Source organism: Dicentrarchus labrax, unplaced genomic scaffold (assembly GCF_905237075.1).
Source record: "Dicentrarchus labrax unplaced genomic scaffold, dlabrax2021, whole genome shotgun sequence".
NCBI lineage: Eukaryota > Metazoa > Chordata > Actinopteri > Moronidae > Dicentrarchus > Dicentrarchus labrax.
Genome location: NW_026136715.1, coordinates 20,871,174 through 20,889,474, shown reverse-complemented (window position 1 = coordinate 20,889,474; position 18,301 = coordinate 20,871,174). Strand labels below are relative to the sequence as shown.

At 39.0% G+C, this 18,301-nt stretch overlaps 1 protein-coding gene across 1 annotated transcript; it reads right to left on the bottom strand.

Moving 5' to 3' along the window:
• Positions 1-366: 366 nt before the first annotated feature.
• On the bottom strand, positions 367-14,580 carry si:dkey-72l14.3 (Glyco_hydro_56 domain-containing protein). Its single transcript, XM_051424484.1, has 7 exons — positions 14,161-14,580; positions 5,891-6,553; positions 4,293-4,541; positions 3,512-3,658; positions 3,054-3,140; positions 2,590-2,784; positions 367-1,352 (listed from the first exon to the last, which is right to left on the bottom strand). Exons 2-7 carry the CDS (start codon positions 6,494-6,496, stop codon positions 966-968), a joined length of 1,671 nt encoding a protein of 556 aa, XP_051280444.1. The 5' UTR covers positions 6,497-6,553; positions 14,161-14,580; the 3' UTR covers positions 367-965.
• Positions 14,581-18,301: the final 3,721 nt, after the last annotated feature.

Here is an 18,301-nt window from a genome sequence, read left to right as displayed (position 1 = left end):
GGCACCCTGACTCTGTTTGACCTGATTGGAACAGAACCTCAACTAGTGTCATTTGTAAACTGTGTTTATCCTACTACTTCTTGTCAAATAGCTGCTGTGAAAAAGGTCTGTACCAGGAAACTGAAGCAGCTAAATGTCAAAATGAAGTTGAATGGTGCAGTTTCACCAGAACTCAGGCAGAGGGTGCTAGAGAGCGGAGAGTATTAGTGCTGCAGTTCAGCAGATAGGCCTTTGGAAGACAATATTAACATGTGTGATAGAAGCTGTAATATAATGCCTGGATGTTTTGGACAATATTTAACAACATTCAATATCTTTCCAGAAACCATGTTCCAATTACTTTGGATAATCTACACACTCACTTCAGTGTCAACAGTTTTCATTGAAACTACTGAAGAAATAGTCCCCATTAAATCTGTTGACAACAGGTTTTATGTTTCTGTCTTATTCTGTCTCTTCGGCCCTTTAACCCAGCACATCAACTCATAGGAAAGAGAAACTCCTGAGTACATTAGGCCTTAAATGAAGTAGTAATTTCCACATAACAAAGCATTGACAAGTAAATGTATAAACAAAAAGTGCAAAGAAAATGAAACATCAGTGCAGGTAACAGACTGCTTTCATGTATCTGTGGTCAGGTTGAATGACTGATTTGATATGACAATAAGCTGATATCAGCACACCGATAGGTCAGTCTAAATCTAGTATGTCACATAAAATACAGCCTGTAGAAACTGAAAAAAGTGACTAGTGTTTGTACCACCGTCTCTTGGCACATTCAGTGATAGGCTTCTGGACATAGTTTGTTGTTTGTTTGTCTTTTTTTTTAAATGATTGTCTATTCAGGTTGTTCAGCTATAAAGCAGCATGTCCAGAGCTGGCAGGGATTTAGTGTCTTGCTCAAGGGCACTTCAGAAGGGCTCATATTGCAGTTGTAGCCCAGACCTTCCCAGTGAAGGCTGGTTTTAAGGTTCCAGGCATAGACTTCCAGCCACCAGCAACAGCAGAACAGTCAGGTTTGGAGCACTGAGTGGATTTGAACCACCGTCTGTAATGACTTCCAGTAAAGGCGTTGTACTTCTACCTGCAGGTGTGGTGCTTCCTCTTAACTCAGTCACAGAGGCACCTTTTGTTGTCGAAGAAGGGGTTGTAGTCCCCATTACATCTCCAGTGTTTTCTTCTACGGTACCCCCAACAGACGCTCCATCTTTGGGGGACTGCTGGTCTGAGACATCCCCGTCTGCAGTCTTGTACCACTGGCACTGAAAGTCCTTCTTCCAGATCTCTGCAGGGTCTGGTTCATCTGGCTTAGTGATTGTGTCCGGCTGATCTGTGGCTTTTGCTGCCTCTGGCTGAGATGTTTGACACAAAAATAATATCAATATCAGAAAACATTGCTGATGTAATTTTCATTGGCAGTAGTGAAACATTTTCTAATATCAGTCTGAAGATTACATTGTGTGGCAAATTTAAAAGGAAAGAATTTTTTTTTTTTAATATTGTTCTGAGGTTACAGCAATATTCATATACTATATTGTGTTGTATTTTTATGACAACCGAATATTGCCATAGCCCCATGCAGATATTTCCAAACAGTGATGAGTGTTCCCAGAGGAACACAGTGTTCTTGTGTTTAGTGCTGTAGGATCAAACTCCACCGGATCTTTCTCTGTTGTGTCTCAGCTACTGTTTTCCTCTCTGCTTTCTTACTGTCTAAACACAGAAGATCCTCAGGCAACTACACTCCCTGCTGATCCCCCCATCCCCCCCGTTTTTTTTTTATAAAGTCTTGGTTATCCTTATCAGTCGTGTCTCAAAATGAGTTGTTCCGTTTCCAACTTTCCACACAGAAAGAACATGAACTTGTGTTTCTTTAAACGTGCCGTCCAGCATGTGTACACAGACTTTTATGGAACAACTCGTCAGTAGCAGCAAGGGGGAAAAGTGGATGAGGCATTCACAGCTTTTTGCCTTTTCAGCACATACTTGCCTCTTATATCGCACCAGTCTCATATATGTTTGGGAACCTTTCTACAGGCATGATTTCACAGCCTGCTCCACAAGTAATGCACTGACTTAAAGACAGAAACGGTGTACAATGTCTATTTCTTACACCTGGCTAAAACTTCAGTTTGGTCATTTTATATAGCCTCCAAAATGACCATAAGGTTGAATCAATACCCCTCTAAAACGATTTCAACAAAAACATTAGACGTGAAGTTTTATTACTGTTAGACTGCAGTCGTTTAGGCTACTTGTTGCTAATTAACTGGAAACTCAGTCTAAGTTACACTTGTTTCATCTGTCATAAGACTCTTAGGGTCACCACAAGTACTGAAGTGTGCCATGGCTTTGCATAATGACACAAAGCTGCTTTGATGATGTTGCCATTGCTAGACCAAGGACATAACAAGTCTTAGTTATTATCTGAACAAGGTTAAACAGGCCTCTGTCAACATCTATTTATGGCTCACTGTAGAAGTGGGCATCAAGCTCGTGCTTGTCAACAGGATTAATGATAACTGGAAAGTGATGCATAAGCAGGGCGTCATGAATCCAACGCAAATACTTAAAATTACATCCTCTCACCTTTTCTGTCACCTTCTCCACCACTTCAGATGGGGCTGGGAGGTGGAGATAGGCGGAGCTTTCTGGATTTTGACGGACACATCGGCCCTTTCCCTGGCACAGAGAGGCTGAGCAGAGTCGAGTTGCCATGGTTACGTTGGTGGTGTAGGGTCCCAGGACCTTACGGACAAACTCGGCCAGGTCTTGACACTCTCTCTGGGAAATAAACCGGCAGTTTGATGTAAACAGGAAGCAGGAATAGTGGTGTGTGCTGATGGATACAGTTGATATTTCCAACACAAAGCAACATTTGGAGATTTATCAGTGAGATGAAACACTTAATTGGTGAAACTATTATATACACTATTATAGTGTCTATAAACTGAAATTAACAAATTGATTACGTCTGTAATTATCAGTGGCTGGATAAGTGTGCAGAGATATTCTTGGGTGTATGTATTTTATGCAAATGTATAGTTGTGTACCTCTGTCTTAGTCTCACTTCTCTCCCAGATGACAACCCCGGCTGTTCCCATGGCAGCGCTCTCTCCTATGGTGCTCACCAGGTCTGCCTGTTAGAAAGAAATTATACAAAGTCGATATAAAAGAGTCACAGCACAGCACGCTCTTTTTAACTTATCTCTTTGTGCTTGTGCCACAGTATGATACACTATAAACACCATTACACTAGTCCTATGGGGCCTTTATTTATCTATTTACTTTGTTTAGTTTATTGTTTAGTTTATTTCACTTGTGGACCAATGACACATTTCAGCTTTTTAATTATTCTCTTTTCCAATGTAAACTATGCAGCTTTAGAAGCAGGAAATAAGAACTGTGATACAGTGTGAATCTACTTCTGTCCTCTCCCCTTGTTCTACTTTAGCATTGATCCATGTCTAGGGCACTTGGATAAAATACTACAAATACCAGATGTTCTCACCTGAGACAGGAAAGTATTAGTGGAGGCGTAGACGCTCTTGACCAGTGGGAATACAGGAAGATCAAACGGCATCCCAGTCAGAGATGATACGCGAAGTGCTTCTCTGATTTGACTGGACAAATAAAGCATGGCTCCAGCTGTCCCACCCTATAAAGTAAGGGGACAGATTGTACACATTTGTACCTATAAACCAGGTACAGTTATTGGAAATATTCCAAACTTCTGTTTGGTTACAGAGACGTAGTTATACAACAATAAACTGTAATCTGTTTTTGACCACCACTCTTTTCACCACTTTTTCCCGTGTCTTAGATAAAGGGGTTTATATCACAAGGTTTCACATCAGCCCGAGGAGCTGAAACTAGATTGTCTTTGTCAGTTACAAGAAACTGAGGTTTGTTGGTTTTACTCTGTAAGTTTTTACAAAACCTCACTGACTGAAACCAAACATGGCATTTTTCATTTCACTTGAATTATTTATTTTTTTTGCACTCGTGTAGATGATGTTAACTGCTCAGGGGACAAACTTCAGTTAGACAGTAGATTTCACCTTTTTCATCCTGATTGTTTTGTTCCTGCTTATATCCAACAAAGTACTTATCTGGAGAAAAAAAAAAATGTTATCCTGAGTAACGATTAGGTTTTCTATGTTCCAGCTATAAATTATTCTCTTTATAATTATACTAAGTTTAGATTTTAAGGTAAGTAATTATAAAATCCTAACCCAATATAAAAATGGGTTAAGGTTAGGGTTAGGTAACAACAAAGTAGCGTTACCCACCTGCAGCTTCTCCAGGGTAAGGACAGGGTAGAGGGCGGAGCATCGTTTCCATAGCCACAGAAGCTCGTCGTTAAGGGCCATTTCTGCAGCAGGGCACTGGCCGGTGTAATTGGCTAACATGGTTTGGGTGGGATCACCATTGTAGCAGCTGGGGTAAGGGGAGACGCCCCATAATGCTTTGGGTCTTAACCTTTTCACCTCCCGGAGAGTCTCCATCATTACTGACTGGGCTGCTGCCTCAAAGTCCACCTGTAACGAGATCAAGACAGTCTTTCAGTCCCCTCCAGACATTTTCTACTTAGTTATATATTGTTTTTTTTTAAGTTATTATGAATTGTCCTAAAGAAATCATCAAACTTGAGCAAAGTGTTGGGGGATACGATTTTGCCGCACAGTCTCTGTTGAGGTAGCTCATATTAATAGCTGTGGTTATTAGACCATTACGGACAATGTTGCAGATCAGTGAGCATGACTGCTATGGCAGTATTGGATTTATTCACCATTTATGCACCAATAGGATGAACAACCTTGATTTAAGCTATTTAAGGGAATAGTTTTCTAAGTTTTAATACTTAAAAGTGCATAAAATGAATAACTGTATATAAATTAAGTATACTCACTTTCTTGTCAAGAGTTAGATGAGTAGGTTGTTCCACTTTCATGTCTACGTGTCCATTAAATATGAAGCTGGAGCCAGGGGACAGTTAGCTTATAATAACATCTCTGAAGCTCACTGATTAACACACTATAGCTTGTATCTCCAGCATTTTCTTCTACTGTACCCCCAACAGATGCTCCGTCTTTGGGGGACTGCTGATCTGAGACATCCCCGTCTGCAGTCTTGTGCCTTTACGACTCGTACAAAAACTGAGGTGTAAAAGCGTTATGGGGCGGATTACTGCTTGACCAGACGCAGCTGTTTTTACACATACTATATGTGGTAGTACTATAAGCAAACTACTAGATGGGGTCGAACATGTTTTTACCCTTTGTTGCACCATAGAGAGAAAACCACTTTGTCTGGGTGAGTGATCACATTAAATAACTATATGCTGTAAACTGTAACTCTTCTTCATTCAACCTCACTCTTGTGGTGCCCTCATGTTTATCCTGCCTGCCAAACTGCTTCCCCATTTTCCCTCCTCCCTTTTCGTCCTTTGGTACCTCTTTAAAGGTGCTCACATCTTAACATCTTAATGAAATATCACTGCCAACATAATTACGATACTTTTGGTGTAATGTCCAAAAGCAAATATTACCGTAATGGTATTAGTGTCCACGTCTCAGTGGATATTTGCATTTTTCATCAAAGTGTTGCATCAAAGATGTTCTCTTGACTAAAGAAGAAACACTTTTGGATGTGGGTTTTTTCCCCCCGTTGGCATCTTGCATGCTTCACCATCTGCCAACAACTTTGAAAGTCTTCTCTCCATCTCCATCCATACTCCCTCAACCTCTCCTTTATCCCTCTTTCCTTTTCATGTTCACTTATTTTCCTTCTTTTCATTTCTTTAAAACTTGTTTTCTACTTATTCCATAGCTGTCCGTTCCTTCTACCCCCTACCTTTTTATAACCTCTTTCCCTCAACTTTCTTTACCTGTGACCACTTCTCCACCTCTTCTGGGGTCCAGGAAGGAAAGAAAGACTTCAGCAAGTTCCTTGATGCCTCCAGATACATGGCCTTCCTATCTCGGTTCCTTGACCACTGGGGGACCCACTCTGCCCAGCGCAGCACCCCCAGCCCGAGGTACCTCGGGGCAGGTAAAGCTGCCTCCAAGTCCTGCTGTGTCTTTTGGAGGTGGTTGTCCAGCCGTGTGTGTTGTGGTAGCCCCCCATTGACCGGTGTGTCTTTGTCCACAAAATATGGGTAGTTCCCAAGTGTGTCCTCGTAAAAGACTGCCACGCGGCCCTCTCGTTCCATCCCAAAAGATCTGGGATCTGGCCGACCTGAGCAGGAAGAGTCAGGGATGCCCCAAAAGATGATAAAAGGTTGTCCAGACAGGAGAGGGGGGCGGAGCTGGCTGGGGGAACCGGCAATACCAAGGTCAGCAAAGGCAGCAAGCAGGAGAAGGAGGGTCAACAAAACTGAAGGCTGGATTTGAAGGATGGCTGATAAAAAAGTTGCATGAGTCCTGAGATTGTAAGGTTTCAGTTTTGGTTCGGGCTTTGGGTCTGGACGCGACCGTGGCTCGGTCCACGCCATTGAAGCGGCCAAATCTCAGGTTCTCACCCCTCCAGGCCTTTACAGCCAATCATGTTCCTGTAAAACACATAGTAGAGGTGTGTAGGGTGGTAAACAAACTCTTGACCTAGTAATGAGCAGAAAGCAATGAACAGAATGATTCCACTGTGTCATCTGCTGCTGGTGTCATTTAAGAAAACCTCACTCTGAACAATTTACACAGGGTCTATTCCTTTAATGTCTTATTGGCTCCAGTAAATGCAAAGTGAGAAAATGTGTTTTTTTGTGATTTGTGGATTATAACTGTAACTGGGATATTGTATCTTGAAAACAAACAAAAGCCTCTGAATATTCTGATATTTGCTTCTTTGTTTTGTCACCTCAGTGTCATATTTTAAAGGCTTAAAATCCTTCCTTAAACTCTTCATATCTTCTCTACCATCCTTCATATCCCCCATTTTAAGTGGGTGTAGTGAAATCAGTGACAGATTATAGATTTCTCAAGGGCTCCCCCAGTCACACATGTCATGAAGAAAGCCAGTGTAGTTAATATTTGATACGCTCAGTGATGTAGGATACAGTAGACGCTCAGTAGGGGTCCGGGTTTTCAAATGTTTACAGATTGTGTACAAGGCTGCACACAGTGGTAAAACAGGATAAATGCTGAGTGGAATTGCTAACAAATGGCTAAATGAGACTACAGAGGTTGTCGGTGAAATGTCAGCATGCAGAACACAAAGACTTGATTCAATAACTATGGGCTCCATAGTGCTATCTTTCTTGCATATTTGTGCAACCAAAATATATCTTTCAGCACTGTTTTGTACTGATTCACAGATGCATTATAAAAGTAATACTACTCTTCTATGAATACTACCTGTGCCAGTATTTTACAGTTGCATTTGAGGTTTAAAAATTAAGCTTTTTATCCATTTATTATAAAGTATGTTGTAATTTCTCTCTCATGTGGGGAGGTCAGCGGAGGTTTTGAATGGATTGTAATTTTTATATAATTTAATGTCAAATAACTAACTTATTGAGATCACTACCCATTTGTTTAAAACTTTCTTAGTGTTGCCCAGACATTACCCAAAAGATACATTATGGCTCTTTGTGCTAGGAGACAATAGAAACCTTGTTTCTCCTTTCAGAGCACATACCCCTCACATTAAGAAACACCTAAATGTCAGAGTGAGAAACTCACTTGGGTATGTAAATAGTCCAAAGTTGTCTTTTATTTTAAGAAGCTGTTAGCTATTATAGCATTATTGTCACATTTATCACACTATTTCCTTACAATTAACTTTGTGAGTCACATTATAATCCCATTTAGTGCTATGAGACTGATACCCAGATGGCCACTGTGTGACTCACTCAGCTAATAAGGATAATGAGGAATAAAGTGCTAATATACGTTAGCAGTACAGTATTTGGCCAGTTCAGCCAGAGAATTTAGACCAGCACCATACACTTTTGAAATGTTGCCACTTAAAAAAGATTTTTTTCTATTTTTTTTTCACTTTTTGAATTTTAGATGCACTACATCTCAGAGTGACATTATACGTTTTATTCCACTACATTTTCCTGACAGCTGCTGGTTATATTTTATGTTATGTTATCTGTTTTGCATGTAAAATACGCTTATAGAATATCATGGATATTTTTAGTTTAAACAAAACAACAATTTGTTAGACCACCTGCGGATTTAAAATACTGCCTACAGATTAATGCATCAATAATTTAACACCTTCAGCAGAGGCAGCAAAACTGACAAAGACACTTTGAAGATGAGTGTTGGAGTTGCTTCCTCCCAGTGTGTGTTCGGGAAGCTTTTACACTGTTTATTCCACTGTGGATCATACAACTTTAGTTTAGAGATGATGGAAAACATACAAATGCAGTGATAAGAGACCCAAAACAGTACAGGAGGGGCTGGGTTTGTACTGAAGAATAATACATATTCTGAATTTACAGGTCTTTTTGACATGTAACATAAAAAAAATATATTTATCTCCTGTAGCCCTTTTGTTAAATTTGAAGGAATAACTCACTGGAAACAAAACTTTTGACAAATAACTTTTTTTCCTGGATGGAAGTTTTGTCTTTTTGCCTGTATTGTGATTTGACTTGTTACTATGCTGTCAAATAAAAAAATATATATAACAGAATTATTTGAAATAAAGTTCTGCTCGTGTAGTAGACAGCCTGTCTGGCACAGGCACATGAGGAAATCCTTCCATATAACAGGAAGGTAGTTGTGAATAATAATAGATTGGATTAGGCCAACTGGGAGGAATATACAGTGCTGTTCCACAGTTACACTACAGGACTCTTGTTCAACAGGCAGCACAAGATATGAGATAATGAGAACTGGAAACAGCACTAAATGTTACTCTTTTTAAATCATGTGTGGCTGGTAAAATGTGAAACAACAATGGATTCTACCAGGGACTACTTTTCCTGTTTATGGAAGACTCTGAAAAGTGGCACGATTAAAAATATGCTGAATTAGCTATTAGCAGTTCCTGTTTGCAGTATACCCATGGATATACCAACAGCTATCTCTGGATTACTTTGATATTCAAGAAGAGAAGAGAGAGGGGACGATATCGATAGATCGGATTAGTACCCTGGGCCGCTGCAGCAAGGACTCAGCCTCGGTACATGGGTCGCCAGCTCTACCCACTGAGCTAACCAGGCGCCCTTGGATTTATTTTCAATAGACATATAATTACAATGATAATATTATCATCATTAAGTCACAATGAATGTAAAATCTGTATGTCTGTGTGTTTGCATGTAACTGAGTTATGATTTAAAGAAGAAGCCTAAGTATCTTCATTTCTTCCATCAGCTGAGTGTCACAGCCTGCTGCTTAGACTATTGACCATGTTGGTAAATGGGCCAAACTATTAAAACGTTGTGAAACCTGTTGTTTTCAGAATACTGCTATACATCCTGTCTCTCCCTCTGCACCCTCCTTAACTCTCCCCTGCCACTCTAGGGAGGCACGTCTTACAGTTAACCAACAGTCTGAACTCTCCTGGAGAGATACACGCCTTTCTTCTTAATGATATTCCCTCATTTGGTGTTCTGATGATGACTATAGGGAGCAGCGTCTAACACTTAGCTAGCTTAGAAATCTCCTATAGGGGTTGGATTGGTTTTAGCATATGATTCACATTATGTTCACATACATCAGACTATTCAGTGATCTCTAGTAGTGTTCTGTTTCGAAGCATATTTATTCAGGTTTTTCCTTTTATATGCATTTCAACTTCTTTACGGTTGATTTTTTTTCAGATTTTTGGATTGATTACAGACATATTGAATCCACAATCACATTGTGTCCTATTCCTCTGGTGTTAACAAAGGACTGTAGCATTTTAATGTTTTCCAGCTTATTTTTCTTCACCAGAAACTTGTCACATTTTGGCGAAAAAGCTCCAGCAAGTGCTTGTTAGCGGTGGCAACTCCTCCCGCCAGCGCAGAGAGCCGCTTGCTCTCTAACAAGCCATTAAAAAGGGACATTTTACACTATGTGACGAATGCCTGGTAGAGACAAAGTGAGACTCAAAATGCCAAGGGATTCTTGTAACATGAATATGCTACCGGTATGTGCAGATAAAGACACACAACCTTTGAGGAGGGAAAAGAAGGGACTATATCTGCGCTTTACACCCTCACAGGTGTTTTCAATTGACCTTGCTGATTAGACCTCCAGTCAGGTGGAGGTTAGTGGAGCTAAAATATGTGACGTTACCAACCTAACTGACAGGAGAGTGAGGGAGCTGTCAATCAGGCGCCATCTGCACACGCCCACACAGTCCTGAGAGTCTAATTAGGCTAAAGTGAGAACACCTGTGTGGGTGTTTAGGGGCATTACATTTGAACAAATAACACACTGACGAAGTGTGACACCTGAACTGCCTGTGACATCTCTGCAATGCAACTACAGTATGTTAACAGGACAAGTATGATGAAAGCCATTTCATGCCATTATTTGATTTAGATGTTTAGATCGTGTCATTTGCCTCACCGTCGTCCTCATCTCAAAATAACAGCCGTTTAGTTCTAATTATATCTTGCACATGAATGCGTAATTGACTGATTATAACACAGCTTCAGCGATACTGATTAAGTTGCACATTCCCTGTGAAATCTGTTTGAAAACATGATGTATAAATACATTATTAGAATTGATTAGATTAGAATAGAAAAGGTTTGATCTAAAAAAAAAAAAAGTAAGTTAAAGTTATCCATCAGATTGCCACCTTGGTTCATTTTAGGCATTTAACTGATGCTCTTATCCGCACAGACTTCCGAAGAACAGTTAAATAAGCTCCCAGATCACCAGTGTTATAAGCCACTAATACTAAGGAGGTGAAAGGTTACAGAATGCACAGTGTGCTGCAAATATCCCAGTGTCCAAGTCCATCATTTAAAAAGGTGCATAAAAGATGGGAAACATTAATGAAGAATACATTTACTTGTTTAAATAATTCCAAAACTGTAGATTGTTAAGTAATATGATTTAATAATACTCTGTATTTGAAGATTTTTATTCTCCACTTAACTGAGAATGGAGATTTACCTTTGGCATTGTCCCCAAAGTGAAATGTTTAAAAGTAGATGTGTGTTATATGATTTCAAGTGTTCTCCTCTAGAGCTTCCCACTAGTAACTCGAGGTTATACTATAATTGCCTACAGTGTTATTACAATTATCGCCTGCTTTTTAAAAAGTGCCAGTACTTTGCAACTTCTCCAACTGCTACCTTTTTTTTTTTTTTCCAGTAGCTGTCATACTGTACAGTGTGTAATCCTTCACTCGTTGGTGGTGAATGGTAAACGTGATAGCGGGCTAATCTGGTCTGTGTTTACCTGTCTGTCTGGACAGAGGCTGATCCTGAGCCCACCGCCTCCACAGCTCAAAGCTTTCCCCACCTCTCTGCTTCTCCTGACACTTGGTTATACATTGTGGAGCCTTTAATATACCAGCCTATATGTTACACATTAGTTCACATGTAAACTTTTAAAAATCTGTCCATTAAATGATACGTTATAAAGAAAAGTGTAAAAGAAAGTTCACATTTAGTTGATTGTTAATAAGACACTTTTAATTATTAAACTTATCAATAATTCATGTCATTATTACAAATGTCCTTCAGCCAAGAAGGAATTAATGAGTATATAAATCCAGCATTTATAATTTTTTAGTTCTTTCATTTTGTAATGTGTTTTTCTGTTCATTTTTATCCCACAGTCCATTTGTCGGCTCCTCTGCCATGAAAGCCACCATGCTGTGCCAATAACACAAGGAAAGGAAATCTGTTATTTCAACCTGCTGGGACTCTGATTTGATCTTGCCATCATGAAACAGTGTTAAAAAATCATATTTTGCTCTTGAAGACGAGAAAACCCTGCTTATGTTAAATTTAGACCTCTAGATCTCGTTTAAAAACTTCGCAAGCGGAAGCTGTGAGCTTACAGCCGCGCTGGCTGCTGCTTTCTATCTTTGACACTGACTACCAAACGTTGGCCGCAGTATAGTGCAACAGGTTCTCTTCTCCTGTATTGTAGTGAAACTCTGATACTGTAAATCAAAACACCTCACAGTCATTTTTTCCAGACTTTTCAGGAGTAAAATTATGGGTCATGTTCTCTTGTGAAATATGGACCTTTTAAGGGAAACAGGGGATCGATGTCTCCTTGTTGGGGGTAAATAAACTGGTATCCTCTTGCCGTGCTGTTTGTGCTGCTGCTCAATGAACCGAGAGGAAACACCGGTAGGATCCAATCAGGACTTGAAATCAGAGATTAGCACGATACATGCGTCACTCCAATCTAATGCCCAATAAAGACCCAGCGCAGCAATCCTACAGCAAGTCACTGCTCAACATGCAGCCCATTGGTTTTAGTACATTTGACTACAGGCAAGAAGTCCTCACAGTCTCAGGATTTTATTTATCATCTGTCTCTTTTGTATCATTTAGAGTATATGTAACACCTTAGCTGAGAGGTTAACTTTTGTTCTGTTCATTATGTAACGTATGTTCCTGTCGACCACATTGTTAGACAGCTTGGACATAGTCAGTGAGGTGATAATTGCTCAGTTGGCTCCAGTGACTCAATAAAACATCTGGAAGGATTCCAAAAAGTAGGAGTGATCAGTGCTGCCATTTTTGTCCAAGGATAGAGCTGTCAGTCCCCACCAGTCACATCACTGCCAGATCATATTTCCATCATCCTTGTTTGGGTACTTAGGTCCTTGACATGGTACCACAAAATATAAAATTAACTATTTTATAATTAACATATAAAATTAGCTGTGAATCTAAATGTGCCCCAGAGATGAAATCAGCTGGGACTGGCTCCAGACGAGAAGGCCCTCTAAACGATACGGGCGGACAGCTGATGGATGGATGGACGTTGTATATTAGATATCTTTATTTTCATTATTATTTTCCCCACTGTAAACTCCCAGCCTGTGGTCCTGATGGTTTGGACTATAAATGATAGAACCAAACTACCTATTGTAAGGTTTCAATAATATTTTTACCTACAAACTATGACAGTACACAGCCACAGAGGTACAAGATGTGTTGACATGTTTGTATTATTGATGGAATATGTTCAAAGCTTTTATGTCAAAATGTTCAGCAGTTTATCCACTGACACAACTACAGTTACTGTAGTTTAGGTACTTAAAAAGTAACTTCAACATGCTCCAAATATGTATTAAAATATTAATGTTAAATATGAACCACATTTATGTTTTGTTTTCTTAAAATCAGCAACTAAGCTTTTCCTCTAGTAGAAACAATTCTAGTTTATGCCATCTTCTATTTGTAATATTCAAGACATTAAGGTCTTATTATTATTATTTTTGTTATTATTAGTTTGATGTTGGATGTTGTTAAATGGCAGTGTTGATTAATGTGTACTGTCCCCTAAATAAACACACAAACAAACAAATAAATGTGCTAATATTTGATCAGTGATCACTCTACAATGGAGGTCATTGGAATTTAGTTTGGGATGCTCACAGCAGTGAATTATTCAACAGTTGCACAGAGGAAACGGTCTACTTACCTTTCAGAAGACCAAATAACTCATCCAGCTACCAGTTATATAATTTTATTTTCTGTTTTTGCTACACTATTTCTATTAAGAAACCTTAGTAGAGAAAACAGCATTAGATTTACCCTTGTGCTAACCCCCAAAATATATATATATATTTTTTTGCTTTGCAATCGCTGACGATCCTGGTTGGGGACCTCTGAGTGTTTCAAACAGAATCAATGAATAATGAGTTGAAACAAAATGCTAATTCATTTGATTATCAGGCTTGTCCAGATGTCATGAATAAAACAGAGCAGCAACAATATGATTGCATCTGATTTAATTGAAGAAATATGTGCTGTTTAATGTGCTGGCTTGAATCAAATAATTCAGTTTTGAATCTATTTGTCTTTTAATTTGGCATTTCATCTTACATATTTTATCTTTATACTTTGAATATACAATATCCATCATTTCTTTATTGCTTTTTTGCTTTCTTTTTGTAAACCACTGACTTCATTACTTCACTTAAATATGTTATCATGGTGCAAATTGAGTTAAACTGACCAAAACAATTCTAAAATTGGTGCTACTAAAAAAAAACAAGACATGCCAAACTTACCAAGGCCGGGGTTGTTCCTGTGTTTATTCCTCACAGTCTGGACATCGTCTGAGTTACTGCTCCTGATACTATGATATTTTATCCCTCTGTCCTCTGTTTTATTTGTTACTCTTCCAGATAGAAAAATCAAGGAATCCTGTTGGATTTGTGTGGGCATGGATAAGCTGTGCATGTATAACATACAGCAAAAAGAAGCCTGACATCTGGAAGAGAGATAGAGAGGGAGGGAGGGAGGAAGATAAAGAGACAGAAATAGACGAGAGAATTAAAAAGAGAGATAAAAGTGTCAGGAGAGAAAAAGAGGTAGGAAATGAGGATGGAAAAGACAGAAAAGAAGTAAAAAAAAAAGAGACCCACAGAGAGGCAGAGGAGTAGCTGAGAGTCTGTTCAGGAGATAGAATGATAGGTGGGCCGGTAGGTGTGTGTGTGTGTGTGTGTGTGTGTGTGTTGTGGTGTGTGTGTGTGTGTGTGTGTGTGTGTGTGTGACCTCACCTTCACAGCCAGGCTAAGCTTCCTTACTGAGAGGAGGTAAGCAGGGTCAGTGTCGACCACGCCGGCTCACATGACCAATGACACTGACCGTAATCCCATAATCCTCTGCTCTACCGCTGCCGCTCTTGGCTAAACAAACACCCGAGCTGTGGAGGATCACACCTGACCCCCTCTTCTTCTTCCTCCCCCTCCCTCCACTTCCTTCCCTCCTCCTCTTCATCTTTTGTCTCCTCTCATCTTCCTCACATCTCACTCACTTTCCTCCCCTCTCTCATCTCTGTTCTTCAGTTCAGTTATCTTTCATTTTTTAAATTTCTTTCTGTAACTTCCCTCCTCCTCTCCTTCGTCCTCCTCCCCCTCCAGCTCCTTTCCTCCCTCCCAAATCCCTCTCTCCCTAATCTCTTTTCTTCCACACTTGACTATCTGTTGTTTTATGTTGAACTTCTTTTTCAAGGATTCAGCAGCCACAAAAAAAAAAACACTGTTTGGGTTGGTGTGACACAGCAATAAATTTCCTCTTTCTCTATTTTCTTTCCTTCTTCTGCTCTCTTACTCTCGTCCTTCCTTTTGTACCTTCTCTCTTTGTTGAATCACTAAAATATTTTTCCTCCTGTATTATTTCCTCAACTGTTCTTAGTTTTTTTCAAGAACTAGTCACAATCCATATGTCCCAGATAATTGTGTCCCTATGTTACCTAACACATTTGGACATCTGTGGGCCTTCAGTCTGGATTCAAATGAAAATCTGCTCACTGTGCTCAGAGCCACACTAGCACCCCCATGAGGAATTAAACAAGTGGTAAGTTTGACCCATTGGTGGTGCTAGATAAAAAGTCAAGGGAATTCTTAAAGTAATATCATTGCAGTCCATCAGGTAGGAGAAACTTCACTCTCTTTCACCAAAGAGTTGAACAGACAGACGAAATGACAGACTGACGTTGGCATATCTAGAGCATATCTGGATGCTCCGAGTGGAAGGTTAGTCTGATTGTGTGAGACATTAATCTTAGTAAAAAGTTGTAGGAAATGCAGCTGCTGAGATGGTTTAAATTTTATCTAACATGCTTCGTATGAAACCTTTGAAACATCAGAGACAGTCAGTGTTGAGTAAACTAAGTTCATTAAACTCAGTGAAATGACATGAAGTATGTGGGAGGGGTTCCGAAAGGGATTTAAATCAAATCCTTCAGATCCGTCTGAAGTGGACGTGACTGAATGAGTACACCACTATACCTAGCTGTAGAGCAATTCACTACTCCCTCCAAAGTTTGGGGAGTACTGACATTTCAGACACTATTAATCATTAGGTGGGTTTTCATCCACCATCATTTCTGCATAGCTGCATTGAAATGCCAAAAACTTGAAAAGAAACACTTTTTTGTTGAGGTATTGATAAAAGCAAAATGTAACAAAGTGTAATGGAAACAGACGTAGAGAATAAATCATGTATGAAGCTATGAGGAGATTGAACCTTCCTCACATTAATACATGAAACAGAAATGTCAGATTTCCATCGTGTTTTCTACATTGTTCTTCACTGTGTGAGGTTTGACTGGTGCTCATTTAATCCCGTCATCTTTTGCTGTGTTGTAATGGCACCCAATGGTGTAATATTTGTGCCTCATTGCTGAGCAAAAAATAATTAATTTTGTCTGAGCAAAATCTATTCTGTACTCACTAATACACAAAAAAATAAATAAAACTGACTACATTTGTTCGTCTACAAGTCAATTAAAACATATTTTCAGTCAATTATTTTGGATTATTGACAGAAATGTTTTCACGTCATGTCATGTCCGCTGGTTTTCGTCTTCTTAGGAAAGCATTGTGACTGCAGATGAACAGAATAGGTTTTTGCTGCAACAAAAATATGTTTTGCTTATGTATAATTTCTCTTTAACATCTAATTTATTTTCTCGCAAAATGTATTTTTCTCCTAATCTCCCATTGCTCGCTCAGGAAGGAGGCACAAATATAACGCCATAGCACCCGACTGGAAAATTAGTGCTACAAACTGTTTATCTTGATGAACCAACTGCTGATAATGATATAACAGTAATGGATGGAAACTCCAAAATGATTATTTTTGCAAACATAAAATATGACACATTGCATTGTGAGATTTTTGGCAGAACATAGTGTACATGTGACTGGACACCTTTTTTTGTCCCACTGTGGACATTTTTGCCAACTGACATACAAACTCTCACTTCCATCTATGATATCGCTCTGCTAGCTGTACTCTGGTTGGTACTACTCAATATTAATTAAAGCTATTGCCACATTTAGTTTTTGTATTTCAGTAGTATTTCATCCATTAAACTGTGATTTTTTTTTTTTTCAGTTCCACACAGAATTCACCAATACAGAGAACGTAGCCCCAGCTAATTTATAACATGATGTTACATTTGTTTTATATGAACAAATATGGTGTATTGACACATATGAAACTTAAGATACTAATATTTCAAATGGGCTATATTTTTGTTGGAGACGGGTAAAAAAAACATAGAAATATGCATCTCCACCATATCTGGCTTTTGTGTAACAAATCACATATTTATATTCTCCATCTAACACACTCATTACTGCCTATATTCTATTCCTCTCTACATCATCTTTTCCTTTATTGTTTTTGTCTTTTTTCATTTTGCTTCTTATATTTCCATCCCGGTCCTTTATTTAGGCCCCATACCTTTCACATTCCATCTCTCTCTTCTAAGTTACCTGTCATTTTTTCCATTAGAGCTGTCACTGCACACAATAGCTAATAACCAGGTCAAAGAATCGCACCTGTGCTCTCCTGCTTTTTCTATGAATTCTCCTTTTCCCCCTTTTCTCTCTGCTGGTCTTTTCTTTAGATTTTTACCCTGTTAACTGCCGCAGCTCCTGTTTCTCTTGGCGCTGCATGCAGCATTTTATTTTTATTACAATTAAAACTATTCTTTTTATAATTTCTGCAGCATCCTTTCACATAGATGTTAGAAAATTTATGTCACCTTCCCCCATTCTGGTTTTTGTCTGTGCTTATTCAGTTGTTTGGGATGAGAGTTGTTATCCCTTAACAATAGATGTGAAAATGAAACTATGCAGTGAGTGGGTCAGGGAAAACATCTGCAACACTTTCAGAGTGAAATCTGTTCCTTTTTTGTCTTGGTGTTTTTTTTAAATGCAGTATAAAGGCTGGCAATTCTCTATGTGATGGACTTGTTTATATCTATATATAACACACATATCAACATGAACATGGCAATGATTTATTACACTTGAAATGTTGTATGATCATTTATATAGAAGAATCCCTTACATGTTCCATGTGCATGTCAGCTATTGAAAGCTTATTTATGTGTATACATTTGTGGAGTTTGGTGCGTTCCTCACAGTATGTGCATCTAACTAATGCTCATGCTTTTACATATTCCAACCTTTTATTTTATTCCCACTGAGGCTTCCTGCACTAAAAATACATGCATCTCACCACAGGGAGTTCTGGATAAAAGCATCCACCACATGCTAAGTGGCAGGCTATACATGAGTACATATATTTGTGTCAGAATTTGTGTTGATCTGTGTGCTTGCGTGTTTTCCAGTCCTCTAGTCTCTGTATGCTTCAGGGTTTTATATATGTTGCTTTGCACTCCAGATACAT